The sequence below is a fragment of the Rattus norvegicus genome, chromosome X (assembly GCF_021556685.1).
Source record: "Rattus norvegicus strain SHRSP/BbbUtx chromosome X, alternate assembly SHRSP_T2T, whole genome shotgun sequence".
Classification (NCBI taxonomy): Eukaryota; Metazoa; Chordata; class Mammalia; order Rodentia; family Muridae; genus Rattus; species Rattus norvegicus.
Window position 1 is genome coordinate 37,408,910 of NC_141554.1, and position 18,324 is coordinate 37,427,233.

At 41.5% G+C, this 18,324-nt stretch overlaps 1 protein-coding gene across 1 annotated transcript in view; it reads right to left on the bottom strand.

The window, feature by feature from the left end:
* Positions 1 to 3,374: 3,374 nt before the first annotated feature.
* The window catches only part of Asb9 (ankyrin repeat and SOCS box-containing 9), a 44,479-nt gene continuing 29,529 nt past the window's right edge, over positions 3,375 to 18,324 (bottom strand). The window contains exons 4-8 of the mRNA NM_001191913.2: positions 17,611 to 17,718; positions 15,414 to 15,564; positions 13,907 to 14,041; positions 11,861 to 12,052; positions 3,375 to 3,589 (exon numbers count right to left, since the gene is read on the bottom strand). Coding sequence (NP_001178842.1) covers positions 3,465 to 3,589; positions 11,861 to 12,052; positions 13,907 to 14,041; positions 15,414 to 15,564; positions 17,611 to 17,718 — 711 coding nt within the window. The 3' untranslated portion in view covers positions 3,375 to 3,464. The remainder of the gene's footprint in view (positions 3,590 to 11,860; positions 12,053 to 13,906; positions 14,042 to 15,413; positions 15,565 to 17,610; positions 17,719 to 18,324) is intronic.

The following is an 18,324-nucleotide window of genomic DNA, read 5'->3' on the forward strand; positions in this document are numbered from 1 at the left end:
TGAAGGCTGGGCTTTAATCATATTGTGAAGCCCCAACCCTGTGCTCAGGTTAGACAGCTGAACACACTTTGGTTCTTTCTTTCTGAAGTGTAAGTGTCTGTTGATTAACTGACCAGTCCAGACTGCTACACAGAGTACCAGACACAGCAACCAAAGCTAGAATTTGAAAGCCATTCTTTTCCTGTCCTTTTCTCTTGCTTTCTTCATTCATCATAACATGAATTATGTAGCCATGTACACCTACTGAACCAAAACAAGAAAAATATTGTAAAGCAGCAACATGTTAGTCTACATAATATGTTGGGTTGTGATCTGAAAACAGATAAAATGCCCACTTGTTTTAGAAGAGGCCATCATGAAGCCAAACTTACATCCATCATTCTTGTAAGTGGGCATCTGAAGGGTTTTTGTGCTGTTAAAAAAAAGCCATAACCAAAAGCAACTTGGGACGGAATAGGTTTATTTTGCCTACTGAATCCATATCACAAATCAACATCAAAGGCAGTCAGAGCAGGAACTTGGAGATTCCTAATGCAGAGGCCATGGAGGAATGCTGCTTACTGTCTTGTTCCCCACAGTTTGCTGTTTTCTTAAAGAACTCAAGATTACCAGCCCAGTGCTCACCGTGAAAGGTAAGGTGGGCACTCCCATGTCAATCCTTGATCAGGAAAATGCCCTATAAGCTTAAGGCATTTTTCTCAATTGAAGTTCCTTCCTGTCAGGTGACTTTAGTTGCCATAAAACCAGCCAGGACAGTGGGGGGGGGGGTATCATTTCTACAGCTTTGATGATGTAATTGGTTGCATTGCATCTGGTTACCAAAGCACTCAAAGATGCACAGCACTAGTAAACACAATCACATCCACACTCATAAAAGGGGATCTTTTAAAGGAGTCCTCTTTCTATCACTAAGTGAAGTAGTTTAGCATTTCCCTAAATTACAACAAGGGACATGGTGTTGGCATTTCGGTGAACATGACTATTTGTTGTATGGATTTATGACTTGCTTAATTGCAATGCTCTAGTAATTCTGTTACAGTTTTGGATTACCATCGAAAGGGTTTATATAAGACATTTTATGTGAAATACCAAGCTACTGTTTAATTGATCGTGTGTGTTTGTGGGTGGGTGTGTATGTGCACGCACATGCACACTGTGTCCATGTTTATATGTATGTGTTTATATGTATGTGTGGATACACATTTGTCCCTTTATGTGTGGTGACTACAGGTTAACACTAAGTGTCTTCCTCAATTGCTCCTCCCCTTTTTTTCCCTTTGAGATGGGTCTTTCCTGTACCCGCCTGCAAATTGCCATTTTGGCTAGATTCTTTTTTGCCTCTGCTCAAAGCAAAGTAGGTTGAAAAGTGTTCGCTGGCATGCCCAACTTTTACATGGGTTCTGGGGATCATCCTGAGCACTTGGTTGCCATGCCTACACTTTCTGGGCCAATTTCCTAGCCCTAAACTGATGTTTTCTGAAAGAAAACACTGGCAAAATGCTCACAGCTCCAACCTCTTGGCAAAAGACTGACTAAAATGTAAGAGCTAGGAAAGCTAGAAATCTGTTGTTAGAATATGCCTATCTCATTAACTTTTCCTCCTTAGTGTCTAGAATAGTGCGTGGCACAGACAAAGACACTAAATAATCCCTGAATAAACAAGTGCAGCAACTGAATGGAATGAAATAAACTAGAAAAATGCAGGAATGCTTCTGTTCACTAGCTATCTATAAATTCTGAGTAGCGAAAAGACAGTTCAGTTAAGAAACAGACTGAGGGTGGGGGTCTTTATTCAAACTAGAAATGTATGGGCTATAGCACCAGGGAAAGAAACTGTTGTCAGTAGAATCCATTATCACAAAGTTTTCATCCCCAAATGGAAATTTCCAGAGGCTCTGTTGTAAACCATTTTGTGACTGGACATTTATGAGTTGTAAGGCTTTTGCTTGAGTTAAGTATGTGCCAATAGCGCCATCTTCTGGAAGAACGTGTTGTGAATTTTAGAACAGTCTTCTAGACATTTTTAATGTAGCAAGTTAAATTAAGCACCGGAAAATTATAACATATATATCATTCAAGATCATGTAGGCCATACATAATCTCATACTTAATGATTTCCCTTAAATGATTGCAATATTTTCTTTCTTCATAATGGTATAATGGAACCTCAAATTCATCTCTCAGAGCAAGAACTACAACCAGCCACACTAAACTGCACCCTAGGTTTTGAGTAAATCTGAAACAGACAAGCAGTTAAAATCCGTTAACCCAGAAAACCTGCGCAATAGAATGTTCTGCAACTATATCCGGGTTATACAACACGATGGCCACATCACCTAAGTGGTTATAAATACTTGCTACATGACTGGGGACACTGACCTGAAGTTTTCATTTTCCTTGCCTTTTATTGATTCTGTTGCTTTATTTCACCATATATGTGTACTTCAGGGTTTCTCAGCCTAAGCACCATTTTCATGTTGAGTGGATAATGCTATGCTGTGGGTGAGGGGCTACCCTGTGAAGAGTATGACAACCAGCCAGACGCCAAAGCATGCACAGTTGAGAATTCCCAGTAGTACAAATATCCTAAGTAAAAATAGCTAAGAATGTTTGCAGCCATTGTCAGTATTTGAGTATGGGGGACGGGGAGAGTGATTAAAAATCGAACACAGTGGGGCTGGGGATTTAGCTCAGTGGTAGAGCGCTTACCTAGGAAGCGCAAGGCCCTGGGTTCGGTCCCCAGCTCCGAAAAAAAAAAAAATCGAACACAGTGGAAAGCTCTGAAGAGCAGCTAACTATATTGCCCAGCAGAGTTCTAGAAGGTACTTACTATGCACATGGGATTTGAGGTAGAAAATAAACATGCTTCTAGATCTAATACAGTCAGTAGTACAGCAAAGGAGAAAAGGTTAAAAGTACTGACACAAAGAAGCATTGTCCTTCTTTGTCTCCCTTTCGGTGTCATGGAAATGGAACCAGGACCATAATGATAGAAAATTCTGGCTTAGCTGAAACCGTCCAGGTTAACAGCAGACAATTTATGTTTGCATCTGGCTCCCCTGTCCTTGATCTTGGTAATTGGATATATTGATCAGTCTGGGCTTCGGCGTATCACCTGGCAGAGGCAGTAAATAGGACCCACCTGGGCACTTGGCTGTGAAGGCTCAATTAGACAATGCTGAAAGTGTTCCTTGCTCGGTGATTGGCATGTAGGACATGTTTAAAACCAATAGCTGTTTTTAGACAATCACATTTAAGCAGAGGACAGGCAGTCTTCACACTCTCCAACCAAGACTATAAAGTACGTGGTGTGCTCTTATTCAAAATAAGGGTCTTACTGGAAAAAAAAAATAAAAAGAAAGAAAACACTAATCTGCCATCATAAACCTTAGTTTATTTGAAACTCCAATAGTAGGAGTTTCAACACCATTTTTCAGTTGCTTGTGGATCCAGTCCCTCCACAATTAAAGGTGCAAAAGGAAGCGCTTCAGGTCTTCCGGAAGAAGAAGTCCAGTAATCTTGTGATGCTGCCGAATGCCAAAGCATTTCCGGATTCTCAAACGGCATAGCTGCATCAAAGAGAGGGGCCCTGGAGAAAGAACATGGGACCAATCATGATGGTTTTGCTAATCTAGGACTGCCTTTTAAATCATGCAATATATATATATATATATATATATATATAGCATTCTTATACAAAAATGAGGGGGTTACCATTTTTTACTTCTTTTTTTTTTGAGATTATAATACAATTACACCAATTCCCCCTTCCCCCTCATCCCTCCAAACATTCCTGTATACTCTTTCTTTCAAATAAATTCGAGGTCTCTTTTTTCATTTGTTATTATTTGCATATATGAAGGAGGCATTTTTAGGCTATGTTCTCTGAGTGTATTTAACTGAAGGAAGATCATTTGATGTTTTCAGATTCTGTTATTCTTATCTGTATGTATATGTATACATGATAGCATGAGCACATGCTTGAGAGTACCATGGAGGCCAGAGGAGAGCATGGCACCACCTATGTTACAGATGGGTGTAGGCTGCCAGATGTGGGTGCTGGAACAGAGTGCCCGTCCTCTGCCATGGCAGGAGGCACTCTTAGTTGCTCAGCCGTCCTCATCCCTTACTGGATTTTAATTTAGGGCAGAGTGAAAGTTATCTACAACTTCGCCACCTCACTAACAGGTTTAAAGAAACTAATTTGGGGGCTGGGGATTTAGCTCAGTGGTAGAGCACTTACCTAGGAAGCGCAAGGCCCTGGGTTCGGTCCCCAGCTCCGAAAAAAAAAAAAGAACCAAAAAAAAAAAAAAAAGAAAGAAAAGAAACTAATTTGGGAATAAAACAGCTATGCAAAAGTTCCAATCGTAAAAAGTAAAATTCATATTTCATGATGTTGTCTTTTAAAAATTAAACCATATTGCTAGATGAAAGTATGTTTATAGTATTAGCAACTTAAAGGCATTCAAACGTGCTTAGCTCAAAGGAAATAATAAGTTTGTGTAATTCCTTTGTGTTTACTTTTCTCTTCTGTACTCAAAAATTTCCCAAAACTTTAGCTCATGGATGGAAAATGAACTAACATAAATATGCACAGGGAGCAGGCAAGAGTTTTCATTTTAGGATGACGGTTCTCAACAGGCTGGGTAGGAAGAAAGAAAAGAAAGGAATTTTCTTCCTAGGGGACATTAGTCAGTATCTTGAGGCACTTTTTGATTAGCATTACTTGAGAAAATGTTAGCATTACTTGCTAGCATCTGTGCACAGCACAGCTCCTAACTGACTCCAACTGCCAATGGTAACAAGGTTTAGAATCCCTATGATACTATAAAAGGTAAGGTATAATGACCATTCCTTGAACCAAATTAAAATGGGAATTCTTCTTCGGTAATTTTTTTTAAAAAAAGAAAACTATATAGTCATAATAAATTCCATAAGACAGTAGCTCTCAATCAATGGTGAAATTTAGATTTGGCTGGAGTTGGGGAAGTTTAAACTATATGATGCTGTGTCCCATTCCAGAGACATTGATTCAATTATTGCTGGTTTGTGCCTGTGCACCCTAATTTTATTAAAGCATGGGACCCAGGCCATTTTCTTGTGAAGTCAATCTTGAGACTACAATTGAAAGATACTCTGGCTTCTGCTGCCCTGTAGCCTTACCACAAGCTATAGGTAAACGTAGTTATGGATCTCTAGGGTGATAAGGAACAAGAAGTGAAGGCAAGTATAGTCAAAGGGATGTGTGTAAACTTTAGATGGAACCCTAACAGCACTTTCCAAAAGGGAGTGGTCGCAAGTGAAGGCACCATCAGATTATGTTCAAGGCACAAGCCAGCAAATTTCACAGCACACACTTTGAGAGAAATGGAAAGCAGTGTTTGAAGATGTGCTTAATTAGGGGCAACTCTGGGATATCCTCATGAAGGTCAACGAAGGACAAAACTTCAGAGCAAGCTTGTTGGGAGTCATTTCATGTTTTCAATCTTGGCCATGAAAAAACATGTTTTAGATGCCAAGCACAGGAGAGGCAGGGGAGAATATTCTTGAAATACTCCCCTTTAGCTTCCAGGAAAAGGGAGGAGATCTCCACCTTTCCTAACTTCTGTGCCAAGCCCAACTCACAACACAGTGAAGTTTCAGCTAATACTCCCAAGTCCCCATACCCTTGAAGAAAGACAGCAATTTAATTAAGTTGCTTCCCTGGGCACAGAGAGCCAGGTAAGCTGAATCATCAAGGAAACCTGGGGACAAGAACTGATATGTTCTACCTGAAGGTCGTACTTTTTCTGCTTGCCTGGGGCCAATTTGTGGGCAATTGAACTGCTAAGAAATACCTCACCCAAATCGTAAAAGTGACTCCTAAAGGCAAAACAAAGGTAATTTTTTTTCCAGTGGCAAATTAAACTTTGTTTGGAGTTCCTTAGGATGAAACCTGGAGCATTTCATTATAAAGAAGCCTGTGCTCTCCCACCAAGAGACATTCCTAAACCTGCGGAATCATAGGCCTTAACTGTTGCCATGTCGAGTGTAAAATAAAGAAATTAAGAAAAACACATGATCATCTCGCTAGATGTTGAGAAATCATTTGACAAAATTCAACACCCCTTCATGATCAAAGTCTTGAAAAGATCAGGAATTCAAGGTCCATACCTAAACATAGTAAAAGCAATATGTAGCAAACCAGTAGCCAACATCAAACTAAATGGAGAGAAATTTGAAGCAAACCCACTAAAATCAGGGGTGAGACAAGGCTGCCTACTCTATCTATTCAATATAGTACTCCAAGTCGTAGCCAGAGCAATCAAACAACAAAAAAAAGAACAAAAGGATACAAATTGGAAAAGAAGTCAAAATATCACTATTTGCCGATGATCTGATAGTATACTTAAGTGACTCAAAAAATTCCACAAGAAAACTCCTACAGCTGATAACTTCAGCAAAGTTGCTGGATATAAATTTAACTAAAACAAGTCAGTAGCCTTCTTCTACTCAAAGGATAAACAGGCTAAAAAAGAAATTAGGGAAATGACACCCTTCACAGTAGTCACAAATAATACAAAATACCTTTGGGTTACTCAACCAAGCAAGTGAAAGATCTGCATGACAAGAACTTCAAGTCTCTGAAGAAAGAAATTGAAGATCTCAGAAGATGGAAAGACCTCTCATGCTCATGGATTGGCAGGATTAATATAGTAAAAATGGCCAATTTACCAAAAGCAATCTACAGATTCAATGCAATCCCCATCAAAATTCCAACTCAATTATTTATAGAGATAGAAAGAGCAATTTGCAAATTCATTTGGAATAACAAAAAACCCAGGATATCGAAAACTGTACTCAACAATAAAAGAACTTCCGGGGGAATCACCATCCCTGACTTCAAGCAGTACTACAGAGCAATAGTGATAAAAAACAAACTGTATGGTATTGGTACAGTGATAGGCAGGTAGATCAGTGGAATAGAATTGACAACCCAGAAATAAACCCACACACCTATGGTCACTTGATCTTTGACAAAGGAGCTAAGACCATCCAATGGAAAAAAAAAGACAGCATTTTCAACAAATGGTGCTGGTTCAACTGGAGGTCAGCATGTAGAAGAATGCAGATCGATCCATGTTTATCACCCCGTACAAACCTTAAGTCCAAGTGGATCAAGGACCTCCACATCAAACCAGATACACTCAAACTAATAGAAGAAAAAGTGGGGAAGAGTCTCGAACACATGGGCACTAGAGGAAATTTCCTGAACAAAACACCAATGGCTTATCCTCTAAGATCAAGAATTGACAAGTGGGACCTCATAAAACTGCTAAGCTTCTGTAAGGCAAAGGACACTGTCATTAGGACAAAACAGCAAACAACAGATTGGGAAAAGATCTTTACCAATCCTACATCTGATAAAGGGCTAATATCCAAAATATTCAAAGAACTCAGGAAGTTAGACTCCAGAGAGCCAAATAACCCTATTAAAAATGGGGTACAGAGCTAAACAAATAATTCTCAGCTGAGGAATGCCGAATGGCTGAGAAACACCTAAAGAAATGTTCAACATCTTTAGTCATAAGGGAAATGCAAATCAAAACAACCCTGAGATTTCACCTCACACCAGTGAGAATGGCTAAGATCAAAAACTCAGGTGACAGCAGATGCTGGCAAGGATGTGGAGAAAGAGGAACACTCCTCCATTGTTGGTGGGATTGCAGACTGGTAAAACCATTCTGGAAATCAGTCTGGAGGTTCCTCAGAAAATTGGACATTGAACTGCCTGAGGATCCAGCTATACCTCTCTTGGGCATATACCCAAAAGATGCCTCAACATATAAAAGAGACACGTGCTCCACTATGTTCATCGCAGCCTTATTTATAATAGCCAGAAGCTGGAAAGAACCCAGATGCCCTTCAACAGAGGAATGGATACAGAAAATGTGGTACATCTACACAATGGAATATTACTCAGCTATCAAAAACAACGACTTTATGAAATTCGTAGGCAAATGGTTGGAACCGGAAAATATCATCCTGAGTGAGCTAACCCAATCACAGAAAGACATACATGGTATGCACTCATTGATAAGTGGCTATTAGCCCAAATGCTTGAATTACCCTAGATGCCTAGAACAAATGAAACTCAAGACGGATGATCAAAATGTGAATGCTTCACTCCTTCTTTAAAAGGGGAACAAGAATACCCTTGGCAGGGAAGAGAGAGGCAAAGATTAAAACAGAGACTGAAGGAACTCCCATTCAGAGCCTGCCCCACATGTGGCCCATACATATACAGCCACCCAATTAGACAAGATAGATGAAGCAAAGAAGTGCAGACTGACAGGAGCCGGATGTAGATCGCTCCTGAAAGACACAGCCAGAATACAGCAAATACAGAGGCGAATGCCAGCAGCAAACCACTGAACTGAGAATAGGACCCCCGTTGAAGGAATCAGAGAAAGAACTGGAAGAGCTTGAAGGGGCTCGAGACCCCATATGTACAACAATGCCAAGCAACCAGAGCTTCCAGGGACTAAGCCACTACCTAAAGACTATACATGGACTGACCCTGGACTCTGACCTCATAGGTAGCAATGAATATCCTAGTAAGAGCACCAGTGGAAGGGGAAGCCCTGGGTCCTGCTAAGACTGAACCCCCAGTGAACTAGACTGTGGGGGGGAGGGCGGCAATGGGGGGAGGGTTGGGAGGGGAACACCCATAAGGAAGGGGAGGGGGGAGGGGGATGTTTGCCCGGAAACCGGGAAAGGGAATAACACTCGAAATGTATATAAGAAATACTCAAGTTAATAAAAAAAAATGTAAAAAAAAAAAATAAAAAAAAATAAAAGAAATACTCAAGTTAATAAAAAAAAAAAAAACTCAGGTGACAGCAAATGCTGGCGAGGATGTGGAGAAAGAGGAACACTCCTCCATTGTTGGTGGGATTGCAGACTGGTACAACCATTCTGGAAATCAGTCTGTAGGTTCCTCAGAAAATTGGACATTGAACTGCCTGAGGATCCAGCTATACCTCTCTTGGGCATATATCCAAAAGATGCCCCAACGTACAACAAAGACACAAGCTCCACTATGTTCATAGCAGCCTTATTTATAATAGCCAGAAGCTGGAAAGAACCCAGATGCCCTTCAACAGAGGAATGGATACAGAAAAAATGTGGTACATCTACACAATGGAGTACTACTCAGCTATCAAAAATAATGACATCCTCTTGCCTTTACTCTTCTCTGCTCTGGTGCCCTCTTTCCTGTCCCTTCTCACCCCATCCCTTCCCCTTCCCTCCACATGCTCATGGCCAGCCTTTGTTCCTCCCTTCTTCTACTCTTCTTCTCTCATTAAACCTCTCCATGTGGAAAAAAAATGACATCATGAAATTCATAGGCAAATGCATGGAACTAGAAAATATCATCCTGAGTGAGGTAACCCAATCACAGAAAACACTCATGGTATGCACTCACTGATAAGTGGATATTAGCCTAAAAGCTCAAATTACCCAAGATACAATCCACAGACCACATGAAGCTCAAGAAGAAGGATGACCAAAATGCAGATGCTTCACTCCTTCTTAAAAGGGGGAACAAAAATATTCATAGGAGGAGATATGGAGGCGAAGTTTGGAGTAGAGACTGAAGGAACGGTCATTCAGAGCCCGCTCCACATGTGGCGCATATATATACAGCCACCAAAACTAGATAAGATCAATGAAGCTATGAAGTGCATGCTAACAAGAACCGGATATAGTTGTCTCCTGAGGGACACAGCCAGAACATGTCAAATATAGAGGCAAATGCTAGCAGCAAACAACTGGACTGAGAATGGGACGCCCGTTAGAGGAATTAGAGAAAGGATTGAGAGAGCTGAAGGGGCTTGCAACCCCATAAGAGCAATGCCAACCAACCAGATCTCCCAGGGTCTAAACTACTACCCAAAAAGTACACATGGACCGACCCATGGCTCCAGCTGCATATGTAGCAGAGGATGGCCTTGTTGGGCACCAATAGAAGGAGAAGCCCTTGGTCCTGCCAAGGTTGGACCCCCAGCATAGGGGAATGTTGGGGGGAAGGAGGAGGTGGATGGGGAAGAAAACACCCTTATAAAAGAAGGGGAGAGGAATGGGATAGGGGACTTATGTCTGGGAAACCAGGAAAGGGAATAATATTTGAAATATAAATAAAAGAAAATTTCCAATAAAAAAGGAAGAAAAAGAAAAATCTAGGTATTTAACAACTGCTTGGGGAATAAAGTAGAAAGACAACAGGCATGGTGGTGCACATCTTTAGTCCTAACAGTCAGGCAAAGGCAGGGGGATCTCTGTGAGTTCAAGGCTACCCTGATCTACATAGCAAGTTCCAGGACAGCCAAGACTAGGCACAGGGAAAAAAAGGAAGGAAGGAAGGAAGAAAGGAAGGAAGGAAGGAAGGAAGGAAGGAAGGAAGGAAGGAAGGAAGAAAGGAAGGAAGGAAGGAAGGAAGGAAGGAGAAAATATCAGCGAAGACAATCTGAAAATCTTATAAGATTATATAAAGAGGAAGGAGATATATTCACCCCACTATGTGACTTTAGTGGACCCTGTGGCACAGTTGCTTCTGCATATCACATTCGCAATAAAAATATTAAAACTGATATTTTAAAACTATTTTTAGAAAGTGGCCCTGTGTGTATCCATAGAAATTTTTGAAAACAAGAAATCGTCAAGATGCAGGCAGAAATGCCTAGTGATTATCCCACAGTTTAAAGGAAAGAGGACTTTAGTTGATTCTTTCTGCCTACATCAGTCTTTCTTAGCCAGTCTTGCAATGCTAAGAAGTGCAGGCAACTGCAAGATGGGCAGTTGCCCTGGGGCAATGGAAATAGGAAGAAGTCCTTGGACCTCTTTATCTTTCTACCCAGATCCAGCCCCACTTCTCAGTCTGTGGGTAGAAATTAACCAGTTTATTTGACATCAGAATCCTTCAGATAGGAAGGCCTACTTCAGAGGCCCACAGTCCAAAAACAAAGTACAATCAACACTCCGGTAATAAAACTGTCTCCAGGAACAATTAATAATGAGATCAGGTTTTCTCACAATCTGAAGAGGTCTTTGCTCCAAGAAATCCCCCTTCTCCTATACAGACCACTGTTTTTCACAGCTATGTGTGTGAGTAGTGTGAGTTCTTATTTATGGAGGCGTGTGGTAAACTTGCAAGAGTAAATGTATTTTGACTGATGTAAATCATTAAACAAATGCCCGAAACTCTCAGTTAGCTACATGTTAACAGCTGCAGTTAATTACTCAGTAATTTGGCTGGTACACAAGGCAGTTCAGACATCTTGAGAAATCAGACAATACCTAGAAGGTATCTGCTGAGTCATTCTAAAGCCTGTGGGTTGCAACCCCTTGGACAATGAATGACTCTTTCACAGGGATCCGCTAAGAACATCAGAAAAAAAATTACATTTCAATTCATACATGTAGCAAAATTACAGTTATGAAGTAGCAACAAAAATCATTTCATGGTTGGAGTTCACAACCACAGGAGAACTGTATTAAAGGGTCACAGCATTAGGAAGATTGAGAACCACTGCTCTAAAACATGTTTCATTTAATTTTAATATCAATGTTTTAAAATAACACCTGATCTCTTTTAAACTGGCCAAACAGCCCGACTCCAGCATATCAAACAACAAAGGGCCAAATCTGACTTCATTAGCAATGATGTGCCTTGTTGAATTAGCTCAGGTTCCCGGTGCATGGTGACGGCATGATCTTAATAGAGCTGGAAGTCAGAACTTAGTAAGTGCCTGCCTCACACTAAGGACCAAAGGATTCTCTATGGGTTGGGGCTTAGATTTGGGCAATGGAGAGGCACCTTCTCTCTGTAAGAAGATCTCAATCACAGGACTCTCCAGAGGCACCAGATCCACAGGACGTTTGCCATCTGCATTCTTGGTTTGAGCATTGGCTCCGAAGTCCATGAGCAGATGCACCAGCTCCCCACTGGACATCCTGGCCACTACATGAAGAGGAGAATCGGAGCCTTTGCCTTGATTCACAGATGCTCCTAAAGGGTCACAAGAACAAAAGAGGTCAAAGAGCCATGGCTAGCTATCACTTTTCTCAAAACATAGACTCTTAAAAGACTTTAAATAGGGGGAATTCATGAAGACCATAATTCTGTGAGATTAGGAACTGATTTCACTTTATGTCATTTAATATAATAAGAAAATTGGGCACTGGATATACAACTCTTGATAAAGTGCTTGCCATGCAAAAGTGAGAATTAGTGTTCAGTTACCAGCACCCAGAGAAAAACATGAGTATGGTAGCACATGCTTCTAATGTGCTGTGGAGTGGCGACAGACCCTTGTGGCCAGCCTAGCCTGATCAGTGAGCTCCTGGTCCCAAGCAAGAGATCCTGTTCTAAAAATCAACCTCGTTGACTCCGCAGGGACAACATCTAAGGTTTACCTTTGGCTTCCATAAGCATGTGCACATGCATACACACCCACATGCACAGGCTCACACACATGTACACATGCATCCCCCTCCCACATGAACATATAGATTTTCACACAAATACAATAAAAGGGCATTTTATTTGACCATGTGTAGCATATGGCATTAACAATTCGCCACCATGGAGTATTATACGTGGGCATGGTACAATCAAGAGAAAGTCTGGGTAGTGTGAAAGCTGCAGATTCATTATTAATGCAGTGTAAGTAGAGACCATGAATAAGGCTAGATGGGGAAAGTCCTCATACATCAAGAAGCTGGATTCATACACTACGCAGCCAACACTGCATTTAAAGCCATGGGTTGTGAGACTGTGTGAGCTGAATCATTAAACACAACAATTCAGGGACGCATTTCACCCCCTAAATTGGAATAACTTAGATTCTGTTACCACAGGAAGGTTGGCAAGTTCTCTTTAGGAGTAAAGTGGATTTCTGGGACCATCCCTACCCAATTGTCCCTACCCCTGCTCAGAGCCTGTTGCTCACTGAGGTATATGCAGGCTCCCACTTTTACCTGAGCTATGGACTCCCTCCACCAAAAAAAAAAAAAAAAAAAAGAGAGAGAGAGAGAGAGAGAGAGAACACCCGGTCAACAAATGGAAATGTAAACTGGTTTGTAAATAGTAGTTTTACTTTGGGAGAGGTACCAAATATGGCCCTGACCTGCATAAGAGCTTTAAATACCTTGAAGCTTAAACTCGCCCTAAAATAATAGGAAGGAGGGAGACGGCAGAGAGAACAGCAGAGAGAACTGATGAATAAGAACTGCTATCAAAAAGGGAAAATAAATAGGAATGTGCAAATAGTGTGGGGAGAGACTCCTGGGGCGGTAAAGGAAGATCACAAAGTAGATAAAGAGTGGCTCTAGTGTTCCTGGTGTGGAGGAGACTGGAGAGCCACAGGAAGTGAGAAGGAATGATAGTACATCCCTTGGAGGAAAAGAAACTGTGGCAGAATAATTGGGAAGAACTGTGGAGGACATCAGAAATAGGAAGAATCAGCAACAACCCAGCAGCTTTGCACACTCTGCAGAACTCAATCCTATAACTGTCCAGTTAGAGGCAGAGGACAGGGAGGAAATGCTAGTAATAAATGAGGAGCACCCTGGGAAAAGGTATGGGTGCTATCATCAACATTATCTTCCTCCTCCTCTTCTCCTTCTCCTTCCTCCTCATCCTCCTCTTCCTCCTCCTCCTCCCCCCGCCCTCTCCCCCTCATTGTCATGCTAGTTAGAAGGGAGACAACTAAAATGTAAACAGTGTAAAACAATTTCCTGTCAGAACAGTGAGGTCTTGCTCAAGCCCCTTGCCCACACTCTCTCCTCTAGTATGACAGGAGGATCTTTAGGGGTCATTTAATTTGCTCTTCATTTTCATGCCCCCCTTTTTTTGCCTTACCTGACTCCAGGAGCTTCTTGGCACAGTCGACCTGCTGGTTTTTACAAGCCACATATAGAGGTGTTCCGAGGTGGCTAATGTTGTAGTCAATATTGGCCCCATGAGCTGCGAGGGATTCAATGCACTTTGCATGGCCTACAGCATACAAAATAAAAGAAAAAGAAAAAAAGGAAAAAGATCAGAAGAGTTATAGCATAAATTTGTTAAGCAACAGCCCCTATTTTGTGTGTGTTTAAATGGACCCCCAACATATCTAGCAATCAAAGACCTATTATGCTACTTAGAATGGAGAATAATTTCAAACACTAGCAGCAGAGAGTAAATGTCTGTCCCAAACCATTAGGTCAGCTCCTCACTGGACATCCTAGCCCATCCATCTCCTCCCATGAAGAGAAGAATCAGGCTTTTTGCCTTGGTTCCCCAGAACAAAAGGAGGGTCAGCCAAAGAGCAGACTCCATCCATCAACCAAACGTCACTTGGAGCTGCAGATGGAGCTGTATTCACTAACCATGGAAAGAAACCTGCAGTCATTTACTTTTATGGATCACGTGTTTGTAACTAGTCTGATCAGGGAAGAGCCATGGAAAAATAGAGCTAAAGATGGTCTTGAAGAAAGATATCAAATGTTTAGCAGGACAAGTAAGGAAGCTGAGAGCCTGCAATAGCTGGGAGTAATAGGCCACGGTGAGCACAGGCAAGTCTTAGAACCTACCAAATCCCATGGAGTCAAGGTCCAGTCTGGCAAACTAAGTTTGGTCAGAGCTTAGAACTGAGCTAAAAGAAACCCTTGTTTTTATCCAAGTTCAGAGCAGAATGGATAAAGAAAATATGGTACATGCATAACAGAGTATTACTGTACCATAAAGAAGAATGAGATTATACTGTTTGCAGGAAAATGAATGGAATTGGAGAGCACCATACTAAGCAAATAAGACAAACACAGAAAGATAAATACAAACTACACATGCACGCATATGTGGAGCCTAGACATCTCTCTCTCTCTCTCTCTCTCTCTCTCTCTCTCTCTCTCTCTCTCTCTCCCTCCCTCCCTCCCTCCCTCCCTCCCTCTCTCCCCATGCCTCCTCCACCTGTAAAAATAGAAGGGAAGCTACCTGAGAAGGAAGATGGCTGGGGGAAGAACAGGAGAGGGAAATGGAGCTGAATGTGATAACCTTGACAGAAACCCATTGCTTCCATATGATTAAATATGGACCTCGTTTTCTATTAGCTCAAATATTCCACAAAGATCCATAATGTACAATGTATTTACCATCCACTATTCTAGAAATACAACTCTGAAAGGGTGATTCTCAAACTTAAATGTGCATCAGAAGCTGGAGCAGGTCCCAAGAGTCCGCATTCAAAAGCCCCGTCATATGCATGTTCCTACTCCCAAAGCACCTTTTGAAGCTATTGCTCTAAAATATCCCTCTGCTTTCCTGTTTCTGTAATTCGAGCTTCCTTGAAGGACTGGGTGAAATCCCTAAATATTAACAATGGATTTACCTCTTTTAGCAGCCTCGTGGATGGGAGAGGCCAGGTCACTCTCAGGATGGGGAGCGGCTCCGTGCTGCAGAAGCAGATTCACACAGTCCTGGCTGCCACTAACACAGGCATTAAACAAGGGAGTTCGCCAATCTATAGTCATGCCGTTCACCTGTGAAGAAAACCCAGTTCCAGGATGAAGAGAGGGACTGATGTGAACTGAACTCAAGCTTAAGCCTTCCACTTTCAAGTTGTTATTTAAAAACTTCTCTGAGCCTTAAATTCCATCTTTTTCTATAAAATGAGAGCCACCAAATTGTCATGGGAAAAAGAACAAAGCATAAAATAGAAGGCAGCAATAATGTTACTGAATGGTCTTTCTTCCTTGCTCTCCTTGGTGTCATGAATCTAGTCGGGATTATTTCCATAGCATAGCTTCCAAATTAATGTCTCTATTTTAAACACCCATCCTAAGAGAGTAGCCAGAGTAATCTGAAATTGATTTTTATTAAGAATATATTTTTCTTTTAAAAAGATAATACTCACATAGATATGCTTAACAGATACAAAAGATTTTATTCAGTTTATTCATTAATGAGAGAATTGGTAAGATGGTAGGGTTAGATTAAAGAAAAATTTATATGGTTAGTCAATATGAAACTTAAATACGTCTACAAATAGATACAGAACTGGTTAACAAGACTGTAAAACTATAGATTTCAGGGCAAGTTTTTATTAGCATAGATAAAAGTCTAACAGACATTTACAAGCTAGCATCCATGTCATGATGTTTGGGCTACAAACGAACAATAGATAGCGAGCCCAAATCGACATGGACACTTCTATCATGTCATATAGTCATGTGCATCTGTTAAATGAAGGCAGTGTGAGGATAAAACTGAATTCACCACCACACTCTCTTTCCAAGGAAGGCCAAGTCCTAGATGAGGTACAGAAGATGCATACTGCAAATTCCAAGGAGATGCACATTCTCAAGGTCCCATTGTGTCACAGGACCATAAAGTGACTGTTCCTTTAACGTTTCCATCCCAGTTGCTTCTTTTGTATGCGATTTTGTCATAAATGACAAGAAACCTTCTCATCCACTTTATTCTCCTGCTCTAAAAAATAGGTTAATAACATTTTCCCAATTTCACTTTCAGATTATTGTGTTGGTTGTGTCTTATGGATGGAAGCCCTTACTTTCTTTTAATTCACCATTTGGCTGACTGGTTCTAAGATCCTCCTGTTTCAGATTAGACATCATTTCCTATAGGAAGCTCCTTTTGAACCCCCCCCACTGGAAATAGATGAACACTTGTATGTGTTGCCAATAATCCCTACTAATCTCATGACTCTTGGTTAGTTTTCAAACTGGCACAAGCTCATTCCATCCCTCGGTGCACATTCCTTTGTGATATGGCTCTGCGGCCCCTCCCATCACAAGATGAGGCTATTTTTCCACTACTTGAATGCAAGTTTGCCAACAAGACTTACTTTAGCCAATATGACAGTAGCAAATGGGATCCAAGAAAAAAAGCCTGCCTTCTTTTGCTTCTCCTGCAATCCCTGCTCCCCTGTGAACAATTCCAGGCCACTTGCTAAATGATGAGAGACTACACAGAGATGTTCTTACTCTAACATCCCAGCTATCCCTAGCTGAAATTCTCACCTTTTCTACAAGATTTCATTCCCTGCCACCCAGAGACATGACAGCAGAGATATTACAATTACATAGCAATATGTATTAATGCTGTCTGATAAATAAAATGGTTCAGCTCTTGGGGTGGTTTGAATTAGACCCCATAGACCAGATGTGGTGGTACATGACTTCAATAACAGCACTCAGGAAGCAGAGGCAGGATGGTCTTTGAATTTGAGGTCAACTTCGAGTTCCAGGACAGCCATGGCTACAGAGAGAGCCCCTGCCTCAGAAGAAAGAGGAGAAGGAAAGTGAAAACACAGAAGCGGCAGAAGAGAGGAGGAGGGAGAGAGGAAGAGGAGGAGGAGGCAGCAGAAAGAAGAGGAGGTGGTAGCAGGAGGAGGAGGAGGAAGAAGCAGAAGAATCAAAAGAAGAAGCAGAAGCAAGGGGAGGAAAAGGAAGGGAGGGAAGGAGGAAGGACAACTCGTCAAAGGTGCTGGCAATTAGTCAGAGGGGTGGAAGTAGCCAGTTTTCATTTTCAGTGTTGTTTGTTTCTATTATTTAAGCTTCACATACCTGAGCTCCATGACTTATCAAAACAGTGGCGCAGGACAGATGACCTCTGAGGCATGCTTCATGAAGTGGAGACACGTGATCTGCTGTGATGATGTTTACAGGCCAGCCCTGGAAGAAGAAAAATGGGCTCAAAATGTGGTACAAGGTAAATTATCCTCAGGTTGGTTTGCAGATATAATTCCAGTACTACGTGAATTCTTCCAAAAGTTAAGTTGTATGGTCAGGTAAAGCAATCTACTAACATACTATAATGGAAAAACAAGAAAGGGAAGAAGAAGGCCCATCACACAGCACAAGTGAGAGTCTAATATAAGATAACCACAAAGAAAATGACTTTACCAGGCTCTGTTGGGGCTGGCAACTCAATGCTTTCACTGTTGATTATGAATTTATTGGTGGAGTACTTGCCATTCTTCTCAATTTAGCATGAGGCTTCACCAAGCATTTACTGAGAAGGACTGGTATAAGATAGGATGGTGAAGGAAAAAATAGGGTGAGCCTCTGCTTGCCTGGCTTACATGTATATGACTGGGAAACCCTCCAGTGACTCTTGTCTCCTGGTGGTAGCACCCTATGTGACCTCCTCCCCTTTAGTGGGGGATTTGCTGATGCTGCCTCTTCCTCCTTCATTTTTCCTTTTCCTCTTCCTTCTCCTTTCTTCCTCTCCACCCCCTCCTTATCCTCTCCTCTTCCTGTGCTCTTCCTCCACCCCTT